A 26,308-nucleotide genomic window follows, 5' to 3' on the forward strand; every position below is an offset into this window, starting at 1 on the left:
CTTCCTCTGGTGTTCTCGTGCGGCATCTTCCTCAGCGGCGCCTTCTTCTCTTCATCTTCTTTTCTCGGGCCGCTCCGCATCCACCATTGGATGGGAGGCTTCCGCTGTGTGACACTTCTCCTCTTCTGACAGTTCTTAAATAACAGAGGGCTGTTGACCCCGCCCCCCTCTGACGTCACAGGGAATGCCACAGGGAAGTCCCCGTCAAGTCCCCGTGCGTCAGAGGGGGGCAGGGTCACCGGGAGGCCCCGCCCTCCGTTATTTAAGAACCGTCAGAAGAGGAGAAGCGTCACACAGTGGGAGCCTCCCTCCATGCCATCATGAATGCGGAGCAGCCCGGAGAAGAAGATGAAGAAAAGAAGATAAAGAGAAGGAGACGCCGCGGAGGAAGATGCTGAACAAAAACACCGGAGGAAGAACCAGAAGAACTAGAAGAACCAGAAGAAGAAGAAGATGGAGGAAGAAACCGAAGGATGAAGGAAGAAAGAAGTTAGAAGAAAGAAGATGGAAAGAAGAAGCATTTAAATAAAGGAATTGTCAAAAACTGTCTCTTGTCATTTTTAACATATTTGACAGTTTTTTTGTGAAATGGTAGGGGTACTCCCTTACCATTTCACACAGGGGAGAGGGCCGGGATCTGGGAGTCCCCTTGTTAAAGGGGGCTTCCAGATTCCGATAAGCCCCCCACCCGCAGACCCCCACAAACACCGGCCAAGGGTTGTGGGGATGAGGCCCTTGTCCTCATCAACATGGGGACAAGGTGCTTTAGGGGGGACCCCAAAGCACCCTCCCAATGCTGAGGGCATGTGGCCTGGTACGGTTCAGGGGGGGCGCTGTCTCATCCCCCCCTCTTTTCCTGTGCCTGCCAGGTTGTGTGCTCGGATAAGGGTCTGGTATGGATTTTCGGGGGGACCCCACGCCAATTTTTTTTAAATTTTGGCGCGGGGTTCCTCTTAAAATCCATACCAGACCTGAAGGGTCTGGTATGAATTTTGAGGGGGACCCCTACATAATTTTTTTTTTAATTTTGGTGCGGGGTTCCCCTTAATATCCATACCAGACCTGAAGGGCCTGGTATTGAAATTAGGGGGACCCCCCACGTCATTTTTTTTTTAAATTTTGGTTCGGGGATCCCCTGCGGGGACTTCCCATGCCATTTTTATCAATTAACTTTTATGTGTATTGTTGGACCGGCAATTCATTATAACTGCGAGTAGTTTTAAATGACTTTTTTCCTTTGAAATTTTGCTGTGGTACTGTTCTAAACACAGGAAACATGCGCCCTTTTACAGGCATACTATAGACACCCCCCAGGTACGAAATTTAAAGGAATATTACACTTTTATTGTTTGACTTTAAGCATTATTAAAATCACTGCTCCCGAAAAAACGGCCGTTTTTAAAACTTTTTTTTACATTGATCCTTGTCCCCTGGGGCAGGACCCAGGTCCCCAAACACTTTTTATGACAATACCATGCATATAAGCCTTTAAAATTAGCACTTTTGATTTCTCCCATAGACTTTTAAAGGGTGTTCCGCGGCATTCGAATTTGCTGCGAACACCCCAAACTGTTCGCTGTTCTGCGATCTGGCGAACAGCCGATGTTCGAGTCGAACATGAGTTCTACTCGAACTCAAAGCTCATCCCTACTCATAACTAAGATCCTCCAGACCCTTTATTAGCTTTGTTGCCCTTTGTTGTACTCGCTCAATTTCCAGTACATCCTTGCTGAGGACTGGTGCCCAGAACTGGACAGCATACTCTAGGTGCGGCCGGACCAGAGTTTTGTAGAGTGGGAGAATTATCGTTTTATCTCTGGAGTTGTTCCCCTTTTTAATGCATGCCAATATTCTGTTTGCTTTGTTAGCAGCAGCTTGGCATTGCATGCCATTGCTGAGCCTATCATCTACTAGGACCCCCAGGTCCTTTTCCATCCTAGATTCCCCCAGAGGTTTTCCCCCCAAAAGTAATAGGGTGGCAGTAGGGTGGCTGCCCTTAAGCTGCCCCCTAGAGGACATCCTGCCTCGTTGGAGTTGTGCCTCCTCCTCCTCCTCTCTTCTATCAGGCACCCAAGTAGAGTCAGTGACCTCATCATCCCCTCCCTCCTCATCACTGGAGCAAACTTGGCAGTATGCTGCAGCTGGGGGAACATGACTGCCAGTTTCTTGTCCTTCTTGGGCACCCCCTCTCTCTAGGCTCACGTTACTCCCTTCCTCAACCTGGGAACCAACATCTGAGCCTTCTAATTGCTGCGCATCCTCCAGCAGCATGTACCCGACACTGTGGTCAAATAGTTCGGGGGACTCCTTCATGCATGATGGTGGGGCTACAGAAGGAGTGACTGTGGACAAGGAGCAGGTGGAATAGGCCGCTTTGGCAGCTGCATTGGAAGGCAAACTACTCTGAGCCTGGGTGACAGAGGATGAGGAGGATGGGGACGGCTTTGTTATCCACTCCACCAACTCTTCTGCAAGTTCTGGCTCAATAACACGGCCAGCAGCAGAAAAGAAGGACAAGCGTGCCCCATGGCCACCTGCAGAGGATGCACCATGTCCACGACCAGCACTGTTGACTGTAGACACAGCCTGCTTGCCCTCTTTTAGTGGCCTGTGAGCATCTGCCTCTCCTTGGTGGCCTTCCAGACATGATGTATATTTTGTTATGCAACACCACACTGCACTGTACTGTGTACTGTGTACACCACCAGAAAAGTAGTAGCAACTGCACTATGGTTGCACTGTATTGTGTACTGCGTACACCACCAGAAAAGTAGTAGCAACTGCACTACGGCTGCACTGTATTGGGTACTGTGTACACCACCAGAAGTGTAGTAGCAACTGCACTACAGCTGCACTGTTTTGTGTAATGGGTGCACCACCAGAAAAGTAGTAGCAACTGCAGTACGGCTGCACTGTACTGTGTACAGTGTACACCACCAGAAAAGTAGTAGCAACTGTGCTACGGCTGCACTGTATTGTGTACTGTGTACACCACTAAAAGTTGTAGAAACAGTACACCACGGAATGCACTGTAGATATATATATATATATATATATATATACACTAGACTGTCTGTATATATTGTATATATCTCTATCTATCTATCTATCTATCTATCTATCTATCTATCTATCTATCTATCTATCTATCTATCTATCTATCTATCTATCTATCTATCTATCTATCTATCTATCTATCTATCTATCTATCTATCTATCTATATATATCAAATACACTGCCTGAAGTAGATTAGAAATAGTACACCACGTAATGCACAGTAGAATGCAGATCTAGGCTACACTGACTGACTGACTATATATATACTAGACTGCAGTGGTGGCCCATCCATAGGGGGCACTCGGGCACCGCCCCCCCCCCCCCAATCTATAAAAAAAAAAAAAAAAGAGTGACCAGGCGCCGGACATGTGGCAGTCTATGGGAAGCTTCGCAGCCTGCAATCAGCTGATTGCAGGCTGGGAAGCCGATTTGCCCACGTTTAGGGAGTGTCTGGGGCGCAAGAGATGTACCCGCAAGCTCCAGTGATTTGCCTGCAGCAGCTCCTGTTCTTTTATTTTAATGGCCAAGACCGGGGGACGGTGGGCGGTGCCTTACATGGCATCTCGTCACTTCCGGTCTCTTGGCTCACTGTATGTGGCGTGAGTGGAGGAGTGGACTGAGATGGAGCCGGGCGCGTGGTGTGTGGAAGAAGCAGGCCTGACTGACTCGGACTCCTGCTGGTCTGTCTTCTAGTAAGGTATGTAGTGTCAGGCTCGTTGTGTCTCTCTCTCTTTTTGACTCAGTCGCTGAGTCTGTATGTGGCCGCGGCACGTGAGCTTCCCCTCTGCTCTGCACACAGTCACACTAAACCCTGGAGGCCTGACTGGACCCTTTGTTAGTTTGTTCCCTTCCCTGCACTTCTTTGCAGTGCTCTGCCCCTCTCATTCTCTCCAGTCTCCACTCACTTAGTGAGTGACTGGGGGGTCTGTGCTGATGATGGGGGTGGTGCAGACTGTGGGGGTTGTAATTGTGCAGATGGGGGTGGTAATTGTGTAGACGGGGGGTTATTGTGCAGACGGGGTTGGAAATTGTGCAGACGGGGGGTCTGCACAATTACCACCCCCCACCTGCACAATTACACCCCCCCATCTGCACAATTACCCCCACCCGTCTGCACAATTACCCCCCCATCTGCACAATTACCCCCCTCCCGTCTGCACAATTACCCCCCCTTCCGATCTGCACAATTACCACCCCGTCTGCACAATTACCCCCCGTCTGCACAATTACCCCCCCCAGGTAATTGTGCAGGGGGTAATTGTGCAGACGGGGGATGGTAATTGTGCAGATGGGGGGTGGTAATTGTGCAGATGGGGGTGGTAATTGTGCAGATGGGAGGTAATTGTGCAGATGGGGGGGTAATTGTGCAGACTGGGGGGGTGGTAATTGTGCAGACTGGGGGGGTGGTAATTGTGCAGACGGGGGTGGTAATTATGCAGATGGGGGTTGGTAATTGTGCAGACTGGGGAGTAATTGTGCAGACTGGGTGGTAATTGTGCAGACTGGGTGGAAATTGTGCAGACTGGGTGGTAATTGTGCAGATGGGGGGGGTAATTGTGCAGACTGGGGGGGGTGGTAATTGTGTGTAGACGGGGGGTGGTAATTGTGCAGATGGGGGAGGGGGGTAATTGTGGAGACTAGGGGGTGGTAATTGTGCAGACTGGGGGGGTGGTAATTGTGCAGAGTGGGTGGTAATTGTGCAGACTGGGGGGGTAATTGTGCAGACTGGGGGTGTAATTGTGCAGACTGGGGGAGTAATTGTGCAGACAGGGGTGGTAATTGTGCAGACGGGGGGTAATTGTGCAGATGGGGGGGTGGTAATTGTGCAGACCGGGGGTGGTAATTGTGCAGACGGGGGTGGTAATTGTGCAGACGGGGGGTAATTGTGGAGACTGAGGGGGTAATAGTGCAGACTGGGGGGGGGTAATTGTGCAGACGGGGAGGAAGGGGGATTGTGCAAACTGGGGGGTGGGGGGTAATTGTGCAGACTAGGGAGGGGGTAATTCTGCAGGATTTGTGAGAAATGCTTTATACCAGGATTTGAGGTCTGATGGGGCAGGAATTAGAACTGATCTGAGGGGTGAAGGGACAGGAATTGGGATGATGGGCACAGTGGCTGCGTTTGATGGGGTTTTTTCACAATTTTTCAGTTTGTTTGTGCCCCCCAAAAATTTTGTGCACCAGCTGCCACTGCTAGACTGACTGTATATATATATCAAATACACTGCCTGAAATAGTACACCACGGAATGCACTGTAGAATGTAGGTATAGGCTACACTGACTGGATGCAGAGTATATATATATATATATATATATATATATATATATATATATATATATATATATATATATATATATATATATATATATATATATGTGTATATACTTTCTATCCCTGTTCCTTACCCCCCCGCTTCGGTCTCTTATCTAGCCTTATGTTTAGACGTTGCCCATTAGGTTGTCTGTTGATCGTCTGTCATCCACATGCACAAATATTTAAACATAAGCTAGTCATACAGCTTTTTACAGTCATGAGTACATGTGGAAGACTTCTTTTAGTTAACATCTTAGAGCAACCTACAGGAGTTCTATTTCATGGAGCCCGTTCGAGTATGGCTATTGTGCATTCTCTCCGGACATCCATTCCTTTTTGCTTTTGGTTTTTGAATAGGTATCCCTTTTATTCATTGAACTGTTGATGTTCTGACTTCTTGATACAATATTTAAACAAATATTCATATGAGTATTTTGGGACTCCTAATCTGTAACCATTCTATAAGCACAGTTTTATGTGTCATCTTTGTGCAAAATGTTCTTATTGGTTGAAATGTATACTTTAAAGGGGTTGTAAAGGTAAACATTTTTTCACCTTAATGCATTCTATGCATTAAGGTGAAAAAACTTTTGACAATACCGCCGCCCCCAGCCCCCCCGTTTTACTTACCTGACGCCTCGAATCTCCGATGCTCGTTCTCGTTATCTCCATTGCAGCTCAGCCTGGTCGCTGATTGGCTGCAGTGGATGGATTGAAAGCAGCGCAGCCATTGGCTCGCGCTGCTGTCAATCACATCCGATGACGCGGCGCGCCGGGGGGCGGGGCCGATTGATACAGCGAGCGGCTATAGCCGCCGGCTGTATCACGGGAGCGCGCCCGCAAGCACTCACCACCATGCGAGGGAGCTCGCATTAAGGTGGTTAATGCTTGCGGGGAGGAGCTGAAACAGCCGCCGAGGGACCCCAGAAGACCAGGTTCGGGGCCACTCTGTGCAGAACGAGCTGCACAGTGAAGGTAAGTATAACATGTTTGTTATTTAAAAAAAAAAAAATCTTACCTTTACAACCCCTTTAATTTGTTTTTTCGTTTATTTGTATACTACCGGTAATTGGGTTATGAGTGCCCTGTATTGAATATAGGATTATCTGACACATTGGCCTTTTTACGTTTTTTTGATTATGGACTAGAACATTGTGAACGACGAGTACTTAGCATTATACACTAAAATCATCTATTTAGGTATAATTGCCTATGATGTCCTGGACACTGAGATTTCAGCACTTGTTTCTTGGCATTGCTTGTCTTGTATCCATAATACATATTAAAGTGCCAATTAATACTATTCCATATGATCTAATTATTTAGGTAACTATATTATACCACCATCATGATACTATTGTCTCTTTTTGATGGTTCTATATATATATTACCTGATATTGTCTTCCTCTGTCTTTTATTCCAATGCTCATGCAGTACACATATTTACGCGGGACAATATCTTAGTATGAACACTTTATTTATGGGATTTATTGTTCCATTTTTTTGGTCATTTTAGCTTTGTGTCCATATTTAACCTCCCTGGCGGTATGATTATTTCGGATTTTAGGTGCTGAAAGCGGCACAATTATTTTGCATGGAAATTTGGCGTTTTATATTGTAGGTCTGTAATTCTTAACAATAACACACTTAAATCTGTCCAAACAAGAGTCTAGTAAATATCCCGGGTATGATAAAGTCTGAAACACAAAAACATAAATTATAATATAATAAATAATTAAAAAAAATAAAAATAAATAGTAATAAAATAAATTTCCCCACGATTCACTATCGCTCAATTCTGCAAGTGTTCTAATTTATTACCGCTGTTTTCTAGCTGGTCTAAAGCCACTTTTGACGTAAAGGGACACTTTTTGGTTGCTATGGACAATCTCCAGTTTCCAGGCAGAAAGAACAGTATATATAACATAAAACTGCATGCAGGGCATTGGACAAAGCACTGGGGACAAAAGGGATGTGAAATAATTTCATACAGTACTGTAATCTGTAAGATTACAGTACTGTATGTATTATGATTTTTACTTTTTTTTAAATTTGCCGCCAGGCTCCGCCCCCGTGCGTCGCGATGCTCGCAGGGAATGGAGCCTGGCAAGGAGAGGCTTCGGAGGAAGACGGAGCCCACGGACACTGCGGGGGACATCACAGGATCCCGGGGACAAGATAAGTAAGGAGGCACCAGGATCCTGCGATGTAATCCCGAGTGTGGCTCGGGGTTACCGCTAATGGTCCTGAATTTTAACCCCGAGCCACACTCGGGAAAACCGCCAGGGATTCTACTACGTACATTCACACAGAACAATGTAACACTATTGATAATTTATTAATTTATTCATAGTACACATCTATTCATAGTTTGCATTTTTGATGTTCTTTTCCCAATTTTGTAGTAATCTTTTTATTTCCCTTCCCCCCAGTTTTTTTTTGGGCTTTAGGGCATTTATTTCACTCCCCATTCACTATCACAAGTATCACCATATCAACCTTTCTATTTACTATAACAGTTTTTTGAAACTGTAGTTACTACATATACAGTGATGATCCTCCTTTGCAGTAAAATTTTAGTCTACCTAGTCTTGTCATATATATATATCTATATATATCTATATATATCTATATCTATATATATATATATATATATATATATATAGATATAGATATATATAGATATATATAGATATATATATATAATTTTTTTTTATTTTTTTTTTTTATTTTTTTCTTACTTTTTCTTTTTTCATTGACTTATTTATGTTCTGTGTCTTTGTATTTATTTTATTCAATTTAATTTATGTATAGTCTTGACTAGGTCGTCTTTATTTATTTCATTTCATTTACTTTCTTTTTTCTTTTCACTTTTCATTTTACGACATTCTGTTGCTTATACACCATATCATTATGAGAATTCCCTCAATTCACAACTTATTACTCAGCAACATGTGTGAAGATCTCAGGTGGCCAGTTCCCAGCTGTTCTGAGTTCCTATATAATTATATGGTCACATGTTTTATTACATAGCATATATATGTGGTTTGCATTCTCATATTTGTCAGCTATGAGTAAGCACTTGGTATAAGTGTAAAACGCGTCAGCTGTCTTTCTGTACCACTCTGCTTTGGTGTCATGTATACTTGGTGATCCTGGTTCACAAATAAAGGCATAAGAAAATTCTGTCGGTGTGCGGCTGCCCAGAATTTCTCCGTCTATCTTCATATATATAAATATATATATATTAGACTGACTGTATATACTGTATATATCAAATACACTGCCACTAACTGAATAAACTGCCTGCTTAATCTAAATCACATTATCTCTCTGTCCACGCCAAAAACAATACACAGGGCCGCCGTGTAGGCAGCCTTATATAGTGTGGGGCGTGGACTTAGTCCCCCTGAGCAATGATTGGCCAAAGGCACCCTGCCTTTGGCCAATTATGGCTCTCTTAGCAGGGGGTGCTGGGGTTAGCCAAAGTATGCAGGTCAGGTGCATGCTTTGGCCAATCATCATACAGCAATGCACTGCGTTCTCGCAGTGCATTATGGGGCGTTCCGCGGGTGCTCAAATTTCCCACGAACGCCCCATAATGTTCGTTCTTCGGCGAACGGGCAAACACCCGATGTTCAACCCGAACATCAAGCTCATCCCTAATAGGGAGTACATCTTTAAGATAGAAAGGTACTATTAACTTGTTGTATGGTAGTTGTAGTTTCCTTTCAGTAACGGTACTATCTACCTATTTTTTTTGTAATGTGCTGAATGTTGGCGCTATAGCAATCATGATTCCTATATAATAATAATAATAATAGCATGTCTTTCAGTGCGTGCAGTGTTTCCTGCAAGCCCCTATGTCTCTACATGGCCCCTTTCTCACTAAGTCAACGTAGGGCCATCACCGTGAAACACAGTGCACAGTGATGGACACGTTATTGTTCGATAGCAGCAGCACTAATAGATCTGTGACAGATCAAAGAAGGAACTAGTTGCACTGCAGACAGCACAATTCACATTACATCAGCGATGGCCTGTCCATTGGGGGTGCACAGACACCGCCCCCCGCCCGGCCCCCTGATCTACATACAGGGCACCGGACGCATGGATTCCAATGGCGGGGGTGTTTTTTTTTTTAAGCACGTGATTAGAGCCAGAGGCTTCAAAAAGGGTGGGCTCGGGCGCAGAGCACTGCACCCCCCCACCCAGTTGTGTGACAATAGCAAATTAATATTCACTATCGCCACACTGATCCTCCTCCCGGCCAATCAGGAAGCAAGTCTTGAGACCCGTCACCCGATTGGCTGAAAGGACATGTGATCCCATTGGAGGCCTGGGAGGAGGAGGGAAGAACTGCCGCCGTGATGCAAAAGAGGAGGAGAGGACACAGGAGCTGCTGCCCGATGCCTGTAGGAGCCCGCAAACCTGCCCGTAGGGGCCTGCTGCCCATAGGAGCCCACCACCCGCCCATAGGAGCCCGTAACCCAGCTGCTGCCTGCCGCCTGTAGGAGCCCGCAACCTAGATGGGGTAAATGCCGGGGTGGTTGTTTGCCCCCCCCCCCAAAAAAAACACCAGCCGTCATTGCATTACACGGGTGCTGTTTATAAAATAGGAGAGTTCAGATTTAGTATTGGGACTCCTTACTTTACACGCAAATGAAATTTAATGGCATCCCAGTCTTAGTCTGTAGGGTTCAATATTGAGTTGGCCCACCCTTTGCAGCTATAACAGCTTCATCTCTTCTGGGAAGGCTGTCCACAAGGTTTAGGAGTGTGTCTATGGGAATGTTTGACCATTCTTCCAGAAGCGCATTTGTGAGGTCAGGCACTGATGTTGGAGGCCAGTCAAGTTCCTCCACCCCAGAGCTCATCCATGTCTTTATGGACCTGGATTTGTGCACTGGTGCGCAGTAATGTATGAACAGGAAGGAGCCATCCCCAAACTGTTCCCACAACGTTAGGAGCATGATATTGTCCAAAACGTCTTGGTATGCTAATGCCTTAAGAGTTCCCTTCACTGAAACTAGGGGGCCCACATGTACATCTACACATACACACACACACACACACACATTTTTTTTTCTTCATGGGGATCTACAAGATGTCATTGTGGATTCAGCCAGTACCCAGAACTCAAGTGCTTGATAAGGCAATATCCAATGAAAAAATCCTTGTTCTGTACCATGACAACGGAGTAGGAAGGGTAGATTTACTTACTATCTGATATTGATGGGGTACAGCCATTTCCATCACAGCAACTTATACCCATCGAGTACTTGGTGCCAGCCACAGTCATGGAACCAGCAATGTTACATTTGCTTACAGGAGCCCAAGATCGCACGACTTGGTATGACTTCACTCCATCTGAAAAATACATTAAGGTTCTCTAAAACATTGACAGAAACAACGCAAGCCTTATGGTCTTCCAAAGTTGCTTAAAGTAGTATTAAAGGTTTGACTTTAAAAAACAAACATGTTATACTTACCTGCTCTGTGCAGTGGTTTTGCACGGAGCAGCCCGGATCCTTCTCTTCTTCTCAAGTCCCCCGCTGGAGCTCCTAGCTCCTCCCCCTTGACCAGTGCCGCAGTAGCAAGCCGCTTGATACAGGGGTACTGCTAGGTGCTCACTCTCAAGCCCTGCTCTGTGCGTCCATGAGACCCGTAGAGCCGAGGCTCAGCCCCGCTACCCGCTCTCTCCTCATTGGCTCACTGGCTGTGATTGACAGCAGTGGCAGCCAATGGCTGCCACTGCTGTCTCAGCCAATGAGGAGCGGGAGTCCTGGGACAGCCGAGGCTCTCGTGCACATAATCAAGAGGGGATTCACGTAAGTAGTAGAGGGGCTGCTGCACACAGAAGGCTTTTTTTTTTTTGCATGAATGCATGAAGAATGCATGAAGGTAAAAAACCTTCAGCCTTTACAATCACTTTAAAGTGGGCCCTATAGTGGACCTAGTATAAGATATACAGTGCCTTGCAAAAGTATTCACTCCCTTGGCTTTTTACCTATTTGGTTACATTACAGCCTTTAGTTCAATGTTTTTTTAATCTGAATTATATGTGATGGATCAGAACACAATAGTCTACGTTGGTGAAGTAAAATTAGAAAAATATATACATAAAACTATTTTTCAGAAATAAAAAACTGATAATTGGCATGTGCGTATGTATTCACCCCCTTTGTTATGAAGCCCATAAAAATCTCTGGTGCAACCAATTACCTTCAGAAGTCACATAATTAGTGAAATGATGTCCATCTGTGTGCAATCTAAGTGTCACATGATCTGTCATTACATATATACACCTTTTTGAAAAGGCTCCAGAGGCTGCAACACCTAAGCAAGAGGCACCACTAACCAAACACTGCCATGAAGACCAAGGAACTCTCCAAACAAGTAAGGGACAATGTTGTTGAGAAGTACAAGTCAGGGTTAGGTTATAAAAAAAATCCAAATCTTTGATGATCCCTAGGAGCACCATCAAATCTATCTGGTAAAACTGGTCAGAGTTGAGGGAAAGATGGATGGTGCTAAATACAGGGATATTCTCGAGCAAAACCTGTACCACTCTGTGTGTGATTTGAGGCTAGGATGGAGGTTCACCTTCCAGCAAGACAATGAACCCAAACACACTGCTAAAGCAACACTTGAGTGGTTTAAGGGGAAACATGTAAATGTGTTGGAATGGCCTATTGAAAGCCCAGACCTCAATCCAATAGAAAATCTGTGGTCAGACTTAAAGATTGCTGTTCACAAGCGCAAACCATCCAACTTGAAGGAGCTGGAGCAGTTTTGCAAGGAGGAATGGGCAAAAATCCCAGTGGTAAGATGTGGCAAGCTCATAGAGACTTATCCAAAGGGACTTGGAGCTGTGATAGTTGCAAAAGGTGGCTCTACAAAGTATTGACTTTAGGGGGGTGAATAGTTATGCACATTGACTTTTTCTGTTTTTTTTTTTCCTATTTGTTGTTTGAAACAAAAAAAAAGCATCTTCAAAGTTGTGGGCATGTTCTGTAAATTAAATGATGCAAATCCTCAAACAAACCATGTTAATTCCAGATTGTGAGGCAACAAAACACGAAAAATGCCAAGGGGGTGAATACTTTTGCAAAGCACTGTACTGTATGTTTTATGGTAAGTGCATGCATGCCTAATAATGTGTAAGTATAACATTTCCAGATACAGAGATCACAGTCTACCCCCCCAACAATGCTTTCATCAACTTTTCTGTAAATAAGGATGGCACCGTCTTTATTCAGGCATCATCCACGGCCAACATCTACATCCTGGACTCCCACCGCCACTGGACAGCCATTTTTTACTGAGAAGCCAATGTGTGCCTGCCCCTGCTGGTGTGTTGGCAGTTCCCGCAATGCACATTAAAGTGTAACTAAACCCAGGACCCTGCATTTATTATACCTGGTCTCCCACATAGTGGCAGCTGGTGGTCACCCGCGTCTCCCGCCACCCCCCTGGCCGGCCTTGCACATACCCCACCTAGGTCCTCTAGCTCCTCTGGGCGTCGGGGCAATGGCTTCCCCTGCGTTTACTCTTCCAGTGCATCATGCCGTGTGTCTCCTCCCTCCTCCTCCTAGGCGGCCAATCAGATCGCCTCTCCATTCAGCCAATCGGTGACAGGTCTCAGGACCCACTTTCTGATTGGCCGGGAGGGGATTTAGGAAGACAATAGTGAATATTCATTCGCTATTGTTACACAAATGGGTCTGCTCGGGGCACAGAGCACTGCGCCCCAAGCCCACACTTTTTTCAAGCCTATTAGAGCTTGAAAAAAAAAGACCCTACTGGAATACATGCGTCCGGCATGTAGATAAGGGGGCCGGACGCATGAATAGGGGGGCGGCGCCCCTGTGCCCTGCATTACAGGCCGTCACTGCTCCTATAGTACACAGAACATGGACATGCAATTATTTTAGTAAATATAAACTGCTAAATACCTTTTCTCATCAGCAGTATGTAACAGTCTTGTGACTTCTATCAGTGTCTGGTTAAAGCTTGTAGGAGGAGTTTTCAATTTACTCTGACTGTCCTATGAGGCTGCAGGACCCCTGACCCTCTGTCTGGACAGTGCAGATTGGCCCTGTGCCGATAACATGTACCCTCCCAAGAAAAAAAAAAAAACTCTGTACTATCAGGAGATGGATTGGGGAGTGTGGAAGAAGGGGAGGATCAGAGAAGACAGGATCAAACAACCTTTTTGCACACTGCAGAGGATTAGCCCCTTAGGTTCCATAGTGAGTATAACAAGCATGATTTACTGCATATAGAGACTGATTTCACTGTTGTGGGTTCAGTGACACTTTAAGGCACCGGACACCGGAAAAGTGTGAACGGAGCTTTAGATAATAACCCCCAATAAAGTGTTTACTGCTTTTTATTTTTTAGGTTGTGATAAGTTATTTGTTATCGTGTGATAAATGTATAAAACATACAATAAAAGCCAAGAAAGACTTTTTTTTTTTTTTTTTTGAGTAGAAAACAAACATTAGAGCTATTATTATGCAGCTGACAAAATAATATTCTGAGATTTATATTTAGCCCCTCCTGATTTTTAGATGTTTGTACAGAAGGAAGAAAATTTACAGATGAGAGCGAACCAAAAGAATATAAAAATGTTTCTTACTTGCGGTGGATATCTGGTAGGCGGACGCACATTTGGAATTTGCAGGGATTACACTTAATGAGGAGGTGCATGTTAGGGAATTCTCGGATCTGCAGACGACACATGAAGTGCCTAAAATACAAAACAATCACATTAGAGATGAACCTGAAAACTGATAAGCTCAGCTCTCTGTCACTCTGCTCTCTCCTCCTTTCAGCATGTCCTTTGCACTGCAGTCAATTTGATTGGCTCCTTATTTATTCTCCCTCCCCCAGTATAAGGCTGATAACCAGTACAATTTAAGTGCTTACACTGCTTTTATTTGAAGAAAAAAAACAGTAAAGAGTGTTATTAAACCCAGGACTCTGCATTCACTATATCTGGTCTCCAGCAATACACAGAACACGGAAATACAATTATTTTAGAAAATATAAACTGCTAAATACTTTTTCTCATCAGCAGTATATAGCAGTCTTGTCACTTCTACCAGTGTCTGGTTAAAGCTTGTAGGAGGAGTTTTCATTCTCCTCTGACTGTTCTATGAGGCTGCAGGACCCCTGACCCTCTGTCTGGACAGTTCTGATTGGCCCTGTGCTGGTCACATGTACTCTCCCAAGGAAAAGAAAAACTCTAGCAATTCACACCAAACTGAGCATGTCCCCCAAGGCTCTGTTCCAGCGTCGGGGTTGCCACCTGTCCGGGATTCACCAGACTGTGATATCAGACTGCCCGAAACCCGGACACATTATTCAGACCAGATTATGGCTTCCAGATACATCTAGATGAGAGGTGCTGACTGCCAAGGGGTGAGTGAGCTCACCATCCATCCCTGTCTGTGACTGAAGTCTCCCCTCTCCCCCCTTCTCTCTCCTGCCTCTGAGTGAGTACACTAAGGTAATTCAGGGTTCTCAGAGCACCCTTTACATCAGAGTTCCCCTTTACACCAGAGGCCACAATGTCCCCCCTTACATCAGAGTCCTCTCCGTACATCAGAGTCCCCAGAGTTCTCTCTTACATCAGAGTCTGCAGAGTCTCACCTTACAGTAAAAGGGGAACTTTGCCAATTCAGATATAAAAGGGGAACTCTGTGGCCTCTGATGTAAAGGGGAACTCTTCTTATTAACTTCATACAATTCGAAATGTTATTTAATAGCAAAATATATGTATAGTTTATAAAAAAATAAAAAAATTGCTGTGTGCCGCTAAAGTGTTTGACTAGGATTGCCACTAAGGTGGTAACTCTAGCGCCACCCCCCAAATCCATGCGCTCGCCCCCTAATTTACATGCAGGGCTCCGGACGCATGGATTCCAATGGGGTTTGTTTTTTATTTTTTTTGTTTTTTTCTTAAAAGCACATGATTAGAGCTGGAGGCTCTAATTGGCTGATATTCGCGATTGTCTTTCTGATTCTCCTCCCGGCCAATCCAGGCTCAGGTCCTGAGATTGGCTGAGAGGAGAAGCGATCCTATTGGCCGCCGAGGAGGAGGAGGAGGAGGAAGGAGCTGCAGGAGAAGCCGCGCCGGCGTGAAGCCAAGGAAGGAGGAGAAGCAGAGGCCCGCTGCCCGGAGGAAGCCCGCGACCTAGATGGGGTAAGTACGGGACCCCAAAAAATATACCACCAGCCACCACTACTCTGTTCTATCAGCAGATGGATTGGGGAGGATCAGAGAAGGCAGGATCAAACAGCCTTTTTACACAATGCAGAGGATTAACCCCTTAGGTTCCACAATGAGTATAACAAGCATGTGAATCTGCATATACAGACAAATTGTATTGTTGTGGGTTTAGTAACACTTTAATGATTTAATAATATGTTTGGGGTACCAAGGCATTTAGAAGAAAAAGTCATTTAGAGTGTGATAGTTGACATTTCCCTGCCGGCTTTTTTTCTCTCCTTTTTTTATTAACAACATGTGGATCTCTGGGATCCTCCAAGATACATATGAGACCTTTGGGCCAGGTTCACCTACACTATATTACCAGAAGTATTGGGACGCCTGCCTTTACACGCACATGAACTTTAATGACATCCCAGTCTTAGTCCGTAGGGTTCAATATTGAGTTGGCCCACCCTTTGCAGTTTTAACAGCTTCAACTCTTCTGGGAAGGCCGTCCACAAGGTTTAGGAGTGTGTCTATGGGAATGTTTGACCACTCTTCTAGAAGTGTGTCCCAATACTTTTGGTAATATAGTGTATGTGTGAATTTGATTTTTTTCTTATCATGTCCAATTCGCATGACTCTCAATGGAGCCGGTTCACACATGTCCGGGGCGGCCGCGATGTGAATTCCAAAAGGGTCCTGTGCGTGTTTTGGGTCCAGTTCAGGTGCAAATTCAGGCAAAAACTTGGATCTGAATCGCACCTGAACCAGTGAACAGAAACGCACCGGACCCCAGGCTGGAAACCGCAGCCACACAACTGTGAACCCGGCCTACGTGTCATGTATGTATTTTTTGGGGAATTCTTAGGCAAACAAACCAATAGCCACCCCCCCTCCTGGTCAGTCGGTCCTCCCCATCGCTCGCTTGTCCGTCTGCCCCACCAGCCCTGCACTTACCCCTGTGGGAGGAGGGAAGTGGGACCGGAGACCAGGGGAGCCGAGCCAAAGTGTCAGGAATGGCTGGATGACGTGGGAGGAAAGAGAATGGAAGCCCGTGCTTCTCCTCTCAGCCAATCGGGTCTCAGGACCCGCTTCCTGATTAGTCTCGGAGGAGAATCAGGAAGACAATAGTGAATATTAATTTGCTATTGTCACACAAGTGGGTGGGCTCAGAGTGCAGTGCAAACAACCATTCCTGGCACTTACCCCAACTAGCTTGCGGGCTCCTATTGGCGGCAGGCAGCGGACAGATTGCGGGCTCCTATGGGCGGATTGCGGGCTCCTATATAGCTCCCAACTGTCCCTGATTTGGAGGGACTGTCCCTGATTTGGAGCAATGTCCCTCTGTCCCTCATTCCACCTCATTTGTCCCTCATTTTGTTCTGATCTATATAGTTGTATATAAAATCCACTTTTTATCTGTCAAAAAGTGTTTCCCAGTGCTAAACCTTTCATCCAAATTCTAAATTGCTGCATTTGTACATTTTAAAAGCCAATATAAAGGAATAGTAGTCCTTGTGGATTTAATTAACCTTCTTTTTTTTTTTGGTTCATTTAAATTTTTTAGGGGGGTGTGGCAGGGGGCGTGTCTTATGCTTACATACATTTGTTAATAGATGTCCCTCATTCCCATCTCAAAATGTTGGGAGGTATGGGCATCTATGAGCTGGTTGCTGGCTCCTACAGACGGTGGGCAGTGTCTCCTGTGTCCTCTCCTCCTCTTTTGCATCAAGGCCGCTTCTGCTGTGCGGCTCCTCCTTCCTCCTCCTCCTAGGCATCCAATAGGGTCACCTGTCCTTTCAGCCAGTCGGTTGAGGGGTCACAAGACCTGCTTCCTGATTGCCTAAGAGGAGGATCAGTGTGTTCAATCTCTATTGTCACACAACTGGGTGGGCTCAGGGCGCAGTGCACTGCGCCCCCGAGCTTACCCTTTTTGAAGCCAATTAGAGCCTCCAGCTCTAATCACATGCTTCGAAGAAAAAAAAACAACGTATTGGAATCCATGCGTCCATGTAGATTAGGGGCCGGGCACATGGATTGGGGGGGCTGTGCCCCTGCACCCCTTATGGACGGACCACCACTGACTGCACTTAATGATTAGCGTGTGCCCAGGCACACCTGGCACACCCTCTGCGCACGCCTATCAAGGTGACTGAGGCTGGGGTATGTCCTGAAGGGGCTGCCTGAATGATTTGCAAAACGTCTATAATGTTTCTCAAGGCCAGTTGAATGCAACCAACTACTACTAGATATACCATGACCTCCACACATGGGAACCTTCATAGGCACAACGGAATATTCTTTTTCTTACCTGTTGCAGTGCTGCTGGTTGCAGGGAAACAAAAAAATTGTATTTCTACTTTGTCAGTTGCAGAAACATAGGAATAATCTGCCACATCACAGAGGGTTGAAGTTGCGCAGCCCATCACAGTTCCTGAAGAAAACAAACAAATCTCAGAAATTTAGAAACACTTTTCAGGTAACAGGTAAAATCACCATTAATGAAGAATTCCAGGTATGGATGTATTTTTATACTTACTTGACATGTGCACTGCCGAAAATATTGTTTGTTTTCATTTCATTTGTCTTTTTGTTTTTTGTTTTTTAGTTTTTTGCGTCATTAGTTATGATCGTAATTCTTAAATTCGAAAAAAAACGGGAATTCGAAAAAATAAAAAAAAATAAATAAATCTGAAATTCAGAAATTCCATAAAAATCGGAGATTTCAGAAATTCAAAAACCCGAAAATTCGAAAATCTAAAATAATAACTAACTATAATAACTTAACTATTACTAACTATTCAATTATAGGTATTGGAAATTCCTTTCAAATTTGTCTGTTAGTGAACGTAACAAAGACAAATTTATCCGAAGTTACGAATTATCCGAAATAACGAATGCCGCATCGGAACAAATGGAACTGAACAAATTAATAATAATAAAACATCTTTATTATTATTATTGTAATTTATTATTATTAATTCGTTACGTTCCATTCGTTTAGGCATTCGTTATTTCGGATAATTTGTATTCATTACGTTCACTAACAGCCAAATTTGAAAGGAAATTCCAATACCTATAATTTAATAGGTAGTAACTGTAATTATTCCAGAATTTTTTCGAATTTTCGGGGTTTCGAACTTCTGAATTTCCATTTTTTTTTTTTTGCGAATTTTCGCATTTCCGATTTTTCCGAATTTCCGTTTTTTTCAAATTTCCGATTTTTTTCGAATTCCTGAATTTCCGATTTTTTTTTTTTAAATTTCCATTTTTTATCGAATTTCGCAACTTACAAATTTTTTAGAATTTAGGAATTTCCGTTTTTTTTTTTTTGAATTTCAGATTTTTTTGGAATTTACCAATTTCCGATTTTTTTTTTTTAGAATTCCCGAATTTTATTCGAATTTACAAATTTTTGAATATTCGAATTTACGAAAAGTTTGTTAAATGGGTTTTCGTTAATTCGGGTACAGTATATTTCCAATGTTTCAAAATTAACTAATTTGTTGAAATTCGTTTAAAAAAACTAATTCGGAAGGAAACGAATTGCACATATTTATTAATTACATTGATCCAGCTTGGAGCAATGCAGCTATATATATACTATGAAAATTATATAAAATTACCGCGCTTCCCTACACCCCCCAAGCTGCAGTCCTAATCCTCAGGTAAAAGAATCAAATAAGTATAACAATAAAAAGAACTGCGCTAAAAAAGTTTAAATAAATGGATACACAAAATACATCAGAAATTGTATAGCATTCCCCTATTGATCAATTCTGTGAACCCAAGTAGCAACACAATACAAATGAGATAGCTTGATAAATCAGAAAATATCATGAAGCACTTATTCCAAATTAGACAAGTGACAAAAATCAAAGAGTCTGTGACTATAAAAATGGCTCAGAAAATCAACAGTCCTTAGTGCAAAAAAATCCACCGATAGTGATTGAAGACCTTTAGTGAAAAAGCATCTCGTGAACAAAGTCCACCACCTATAACAATATGTGCTTACCAGAGGTAAGCTATAAAGGAGCTTATGTTCGAAATCCACTCCGTGGGGACACCAACATCAATCTCGGCATGGAAGGAGGATCACCCGGAACCCACCAACAGAAGGGTCAGATATTCAGCAATGGACACCCAGGGAAATAAAAAGTATATCCTCCATAGTGTGAATCCGTTTTGAAACAGTTTATTGGAAAGGTAAAAATAGTGCACTTACTACAAATAGCGAGTAAACAGCGTATAGTAACAATCAGCCGGCCGGCCTGCATACACCCGTTCACTGCGAGATGGAAACGATGACGTCAGCGCGTCTGCCTTCCGACGTACGTTTCGTCCTATTGGACGTTGTCATAGGAACGGGCGACGCACTGACTCATCGCTCCTTATATACATTCATAGAACCACCCCTCGTTCTGACGCTCTGGTGGCCACATCCTGGTTCCAAACCAGGAAGTACTCAAGATGAAAACCAAGCCTCACTTTGATGACAAACGAATAATGTTAGTCAGCCCTATCTTCCAGCGAACAGGAGGCTAATGTACATAAAACAAATAGTCACTTCCACATTTAAAAAGTGAGGTTTCTTCATCGCTAGAGGGGCTAAAAGCATATATAAGTATTCCTTAAAAGATGTAAGACATGAACGCACTACCTGGGCTTCATGAGATAATGCAATTAAGAAGATAACCACCCAATAGGGTACTAGTCTAGATTCTGCCTATAAACAGTTTAAAGAAACGCCATCTAGTGGAGAATATTGGATTATACATGCCAATAAATGGCATATATATTTCACTTGGGAATTAATAAAAAAATTTTAATATTATGACATCCTCAGAGCCATATAACACTCTGCGGTGAGAACAAAATTATATTATTCCCCTATTAAGATATGATCAATATTTTGTATACTTTTAAATATCTTAATAGGGGAATAATATAATTTTGTTCTCACCGCAGAGTGTTATATGGCTCTGGGGATGTCATAATATTAAAATTTTTTTATTAATTCCCAAGTGAAATATATATGCCATTTATTGGCATGTATAATCCAATATTCTCCACTAGATGGCGTTTCTTTAAACTGTTTATAGGCAGAATCTAGACTAGTACCCTATTGGGTGGTTATCTTCTTAATTGCATTATCTCATGAAGCCCAGGTAGTGCGTTCATGTCTTACATCTTTTAAGGAATACTTATATATGCTTTTAGCCCCTCTAGCGATGAAGAAACCTCACTTTTTAAATGTGGAAGTGACTATTTGTTTTATGTACATTAGCCTCCTGTTCGCTGGAAGATAGGGCTGACTAACGTTATTCGTCATCAAAGTGAGGCTTGGTTTTCATCTTGAGTACTTCCTGGTTTGGAACCAGGATGTGGCCACCAGAGCGTCAGAACGAGGGGTGGTTCTATGAATGTATATAAGGAGCGATGAGTCAGTGCGTCGCCCGTTCCTATGACAACGTCCAATAGGACGAAACGTACGTCGGAAGGCAGACGCGCTGACGTCATCGTTTCCATCTCGCAGTGAACGGGTGTATGCAGGCCGGCCGGCTGATTGTTACTATACGCTGTTTACTCGCTATTTGTAGTAAGTGCACTATTTTTACCTTTCCAATAAACTGTTTCAAAACGGATTCACACTATGGAGGATATACTTTTTATTTCCCTGGGTGTCCATTGCTGAATATCTGACCCTTCTGTTGGTGGGTTCCGGGTGATCCTCCTTCCATGCCGAGATTGATGTTGGTGTCCCCACGGAGTGGATTTCGAACATAAGCTCCTTTTATAGCTTACCTCTGGTAAGCACATATTGTTATAGGTGGTGGATTTTGTTCACGAGATGCTTTTTCACTAAAGGTCTTCAATCACTATCGGTGGATTTTTTTGCACTAAGGACTGTTGATTTTCTGAGCCATTTTTATAGTCACAGACTCTTTGATTTTTGTCACTTGTCTAATTTGGAATAAGTGCTTCACGATATTTTCTGATTTATCAAGCTATCTCATTTGTATTGTGTTGCTACTTGGGTTCACAGAATTGATCAATAGGGGAATGCTATACAATTTCTGATGTATTTTGTGTATCCATTTATTTAAACTTTTTTAGCGCAGTTCTTTTTATTGTTATATATATATACTATACCTGTAGGATCCTGCTAGAAGCTGAAATCACTGTAGTAGACCGCTCTACTACAGTGATCTCCACTAACTTCCAGGTCCTGGGCTGATTGGCTGCTCTGCTGCATTCTGAAAGCAGGAGGCGACTCACTCGGCATGGGCACCAATCAGAGAACACTTTGCATTTTCTCAAGGGATCAAAAGTCAGTCAGGACCGCCACATGTTATCTCCAGGGTCAGAGGAACTCCAGGCATAGCCGTAAAAAACAATGTTTATTTATCCAAATGGTATAGTCAATATATTGCACATTAACCACTTCAATACCGGGCACTTTGCCCCCTTCCTGCCCAGGACAATTTTCAGCTTTCAGCGATGTCACACTTTGAATGACAATTACGCGGTCATGCAACACTGTAACCACGTGAAATTTTTATCATTTTCTTCACACAAATAGAACTTTCTTTTGGTGGAATTTGATCTACACTGGGGTTTTTATTTTTTGCTAAACAAACTAAAAACGTTTTGAAATGGGCACTGATAGGCGGAACTGATGGGCACTAATAGATGGCACTGATAGGCGGCACTGATGAGGAGCTACTGACAGGCATTACTGAAGGGGCACTGATTGGCACATTTATGGGCATTTTGATGGGCACTGATTGGAACTTTGATGGGCATTGACAGGCATTCTTTATTGGGCACAGGCTGGCAGCTGATAGGCAGAGATTGGCAGGTGATGGGAACCTCTGATGAGGGCTGCACTAATAAACAATGTGCTGATTAGACCCTTCCCTCTGACAGGGAGAGCCGAGGAACTGGGGAAAGCCGTTTACCGGCACTTCCTGGTTCACACGATGATCAGCTGTGATTGGTCACAACTGATCACGTGGTAAGAAGCCTCCATCAAAGGCTCCTTACCACGATCGGAAATGTGGTGTGTCAAAGTGACACACAGCACCTCCGATCGCCGCGCTGCATGCCCCCGCGGGCGCATGGCGGCTTGTTATCCCGACCATGTCATATGACGTCCGGTCAGGATAAGAGAACCAGTTTGCCGCCGTCATATTGCTATATGGCGGGCGGCAAGTAGTTCAAGGGGTTGTAAAAGGTTTGTTTTTTTGTTATTTTTTTTTAAAATAACAAACATGTTATACTTACCTGCTCTGTGTAGGGGTTTTGCCATAGACTCTAATAGGCTTAAAAAAGTGAACTCGGAGGCGTGTTAGAAAAGCGTCTGTTACCTGTCACCTGATTGGCTGAAAGGTCAGGTGCTGCGATTGGATGTCTATCAGGAGGAGGGGAGGAGACACATGGAGGACACAGCTCACCGTGCCTGACCTGCTGCAAGGTCCCACACCTCGCCGCCGTCACCCGCTGCCTGACCCGCCACCAAGACAGGGTAAGTCCTGGGCAGACAGCGAGCGGGCGGGGGAGTCACAGTGGCAACCTTTGATGGGCACAGTGGCGGCATTTGATGGGGCATAGTGGCACTTTTTGATGGGCACAGTGAGGCTGCAATTGATGTTTTTTTTCAGAATTTTTCAGTTTGTTTGCGCCCCCCCCCAAAAAAATTTTGAGCAACAGCCGCCACTGATCTAACTAATCCTGGAGGTCACCTTTGTGACTGCTGATGAACAGAGGGAATTCTGGTGTCTGTCAGGGCTCAGACTGCAGATAACCAGGGACCAGAGGTGACGCAGGAGGTGACCCGGATGTAACGTCACAGGCTGCCAGAAACACTCCAAGAGAAAACCGTTGGAAGGGTGTGAATTCTGACTTTAAAGTGAGGATCTTTCCACAGCCTGGACCTGTTGAGCGATGTCAGCTGACAACGGGCTATAGCTGGCTGTCGGTTAAAAATGGGTCACAAAAGTGCAGAATGAACTGCGCTCATCTCCAGGAGAAGTACAACCAAGCAGTATGCCGTCCCTTCAGAGCGGATGCACCGGTGACATCACTTGCTGCTTTCCATGTGAATATCTCCTAAACACCACAAGTTTAGGAGATATTCACTGTACCTACAGATAAGTGTTATTATAGGCTTACTTGTAGGTACAAGTTCAAAAGCTGGGTTTACTACAGTTTAAATCTGAATAAAAGCCAACCATTTTGACCAGGTGCAAAGGGCACCATCCTGTGGTAGACAGTGGACAATATATATATTTTTTATATTCTCTGAAAACATTTCATAAAATTTCTTAGGACAAAGTTTTTTAAGGTTTAAATAAATCACTGAAGTTACTGCCCACCACAATATGTTGCCCCTTGCACCTGCTCAACTTGCACAGTAAGGTTAGCTAAAGTCCAGTCTTGGGTCTCATTCATACATCCTACATGACCATGGTGCAGCAAGTATACTCCAAATACCTGCACCCGGGATCTCAGATGTTCCAATATCTGCTCAGCCTGTACACCTGAGTGATGGGCTGAAAAGAGCCAAGGCTGTCTGCTGCTGTAAACATGTATCCACCTGTATCTTCACATCCAGTGGTGACCTGCAGGTAGGGATATGTTTTTGCCCTTTGGATAAAATCTCTCTGCATTCAGGGTCAGAAATTTGGCCCTAACAGCAGGTAACCACTGTGACCCACGGTTTGTTAGTGTGTCGCTCAGGCTTAATCGATGTGGGGATTAATGTAGAGGATACCGAATGTGCTGCAGGAGTGCCGGTGAGGGATGAAGCTCATTTCAGCTCCTGTAGCCAATGAAGGGAAGAGAGAAATAAAAAATCCCTGGTGCCGCACATTCACAGAGTCCTATGGTAATGTAGTAGTGATGGGAGAGACTACTTTAGCCCGGGTTACCACCAGGCCACACCCCAATGTGTTTTGCTTTGTCCCCCGGAGCTTAAACACGGGGACCACTGGATGTGCAGATACATGTTAACAGCAGTGGCTCTTTTCAGCCCATCACTCAGGCTGAGCAGCTGACAAAACTTGGAACATCTGGCTGTAGGTATTCATGGTATATTTGCCATTCCATGGCCATTTAGAACATATGAATGAGATCTAAAGCCTGGTTCACACGGTAAGATTATTTTTTTTAGTTCAACCCAGCGGGCTGAATGAAAAAAACTAGAGAGCTTAGGAGGAGCTTGCTGTACTAATGAGTACACTATCACACCACAACTGCGTGCATTGCGTTCATTTCAGTTGAATGGGGATCATTTTTGCTGCGCTGCATTACAAAGCCTTATGGCTTTTCTTATCATTATATCTACCTGTTTTCTCTTGGAGTGTTTCCGCCAACCTGTGAGCTCATATTCGGGGTCACCCCGGGTCCCTGGCTATCTGTAGTCTGAGCCCTAGCAGACACCGGAATTGCCTCTGCCCATCAGCAGTCACAGAGGTGACATTCAGGATTAGTTCCCCATACCACAAGTCTGGGTCTGAATACACCCCTGACTCCGCTGTATGAGGGTATGTGATCGCTTTGTTACAATTTGGCAAGCTGGCAATACTTTTTAACTTTTTATGTGCAATATATTGACTGTACCATTTGGATAAATAAACTGTGTTTTTTACCGCTATGCCTGGTGTTCTTGTGACCTTGGTGGTAACATGTCCTGCTCCTGAATGACTTTGTTTTGTGGATTCCTCATGCACATTTATATGAGTAGTGAGCTGCCTGTTGTGGATATACTCATAAACCATCATTCAATGTGTGACCCTAGTGCCCCTGCTATGTGTTTGCTTTTCTCAGTGAATGCAAACTGTTTTCAGAATGGACGAGGTGGAGCTCATATCATCACCATCCCACCTCTGCACTCCATCAAATCAGAGAAGACTATGCAGGGCAACAACTCGGCACTGGAGCTAATGGAGGGAGTGGTACTACAGTGATTTCCAGCTTCCACAGGGATGGTATATGCATAGTTACATTGGTCCAAGCTGGGGGGGGGGGATCGCGGATGGAAAAGGGGGTCCTAACAGGTAACAAATTCATCAATAGCATTTAATGCCAAGCTGCAGCAAGCAAAGCCAACAGACTACTAGCAAATACATTAAAAAGGGATATACGCAAGAGATAAAACTATATTTCTACCACTCTATAAAACTCTGGTCCGGCCACATCTTGAGTATGCCATCCAGTTCTGGTCACCAGTCCTTAGGAAGGATGTGTTGGAACGGGAGAGAATGCAAAGAAGGGCAACAAAGCTAAAAAGGGGAAGGAGGATCTTAGTTATGAGGAATGGCTACACATAATACATGTATTTTCCCTGGAGAAGAGAGGTGACATGATCACAATATACAAATATTTAAATGAAGATACTAACATAGGGAAAAAAATATTCCGTATCCGGTCGCTTAATAAGACACGTGGCCTCTCAGTGAAGTTGGATGAGAAGCAATTTAACCTTAGACTGTGTAGGGGCTTTTATAACAGCCAGAGCGGTAAAGATGTGGAACTCCCTTCCACAATCGGAGGTGTCAGCAGGAAGTGTCGATCAATACACTGTTATGCCGCGTACACACGATCGGACATTCCAACAACAAAACCGTGGATTTTTTTCCTACGGATGTTGGCTCAAACTTGTCTTGCATACACACCGTCACACAAATGTTGTCGGAAATTCCGAAC

At 44.1% G+C, this 26,308-nt stretch overlaps 1 protein-coding gene across 3 annotated transcripts in view; it reads right to left on the bottom strand.

Annotated features, from left to right (window-relative positions):
* LOC141110420 (uncharacterized) overlaps positions 1-26,308 on the bottom strand; it is a 73,513-nt gene that overhangs the window by 25,665 nt on the left and 21,540 nt on the right. For all 3 annotated transcript variants that reach the window (XM_073601764.1, XM_073601763.1, XM_073601765.1), the window contains exons 5-7: positions 17,910-18,032; positions 14,018-14,128; positions 10,597-10,743 (exon numbers count right to left, since the gene is read on the bottom strand). In XM_073601764.1, coding sequence (XP_073457865.1) covers positions 10,597-10,743; positions 14,018-14,128; positions 17,910-18,032 — 381 coding nt within the window. The remainder of the gene's footprint in view (positions 1-10,596; positions 10,744-14,017; positions 14,129-17,909; positions 18,033-26,308) is intronic.

Source organism: Aquarana catesbeiana, linkage group LG10 (assembly GCF_042186555.1).
Source record: "Aquarana catesbeiana isolate 2022-GZ linkage group LG10, ASM4218655v1, whole genome shotgun sequence".
NCBI lineage: Eukaryota > Metazoa > Chordata > Amphibia > Anura > Ranidae > Aquarana > Aquarana catesbeiana.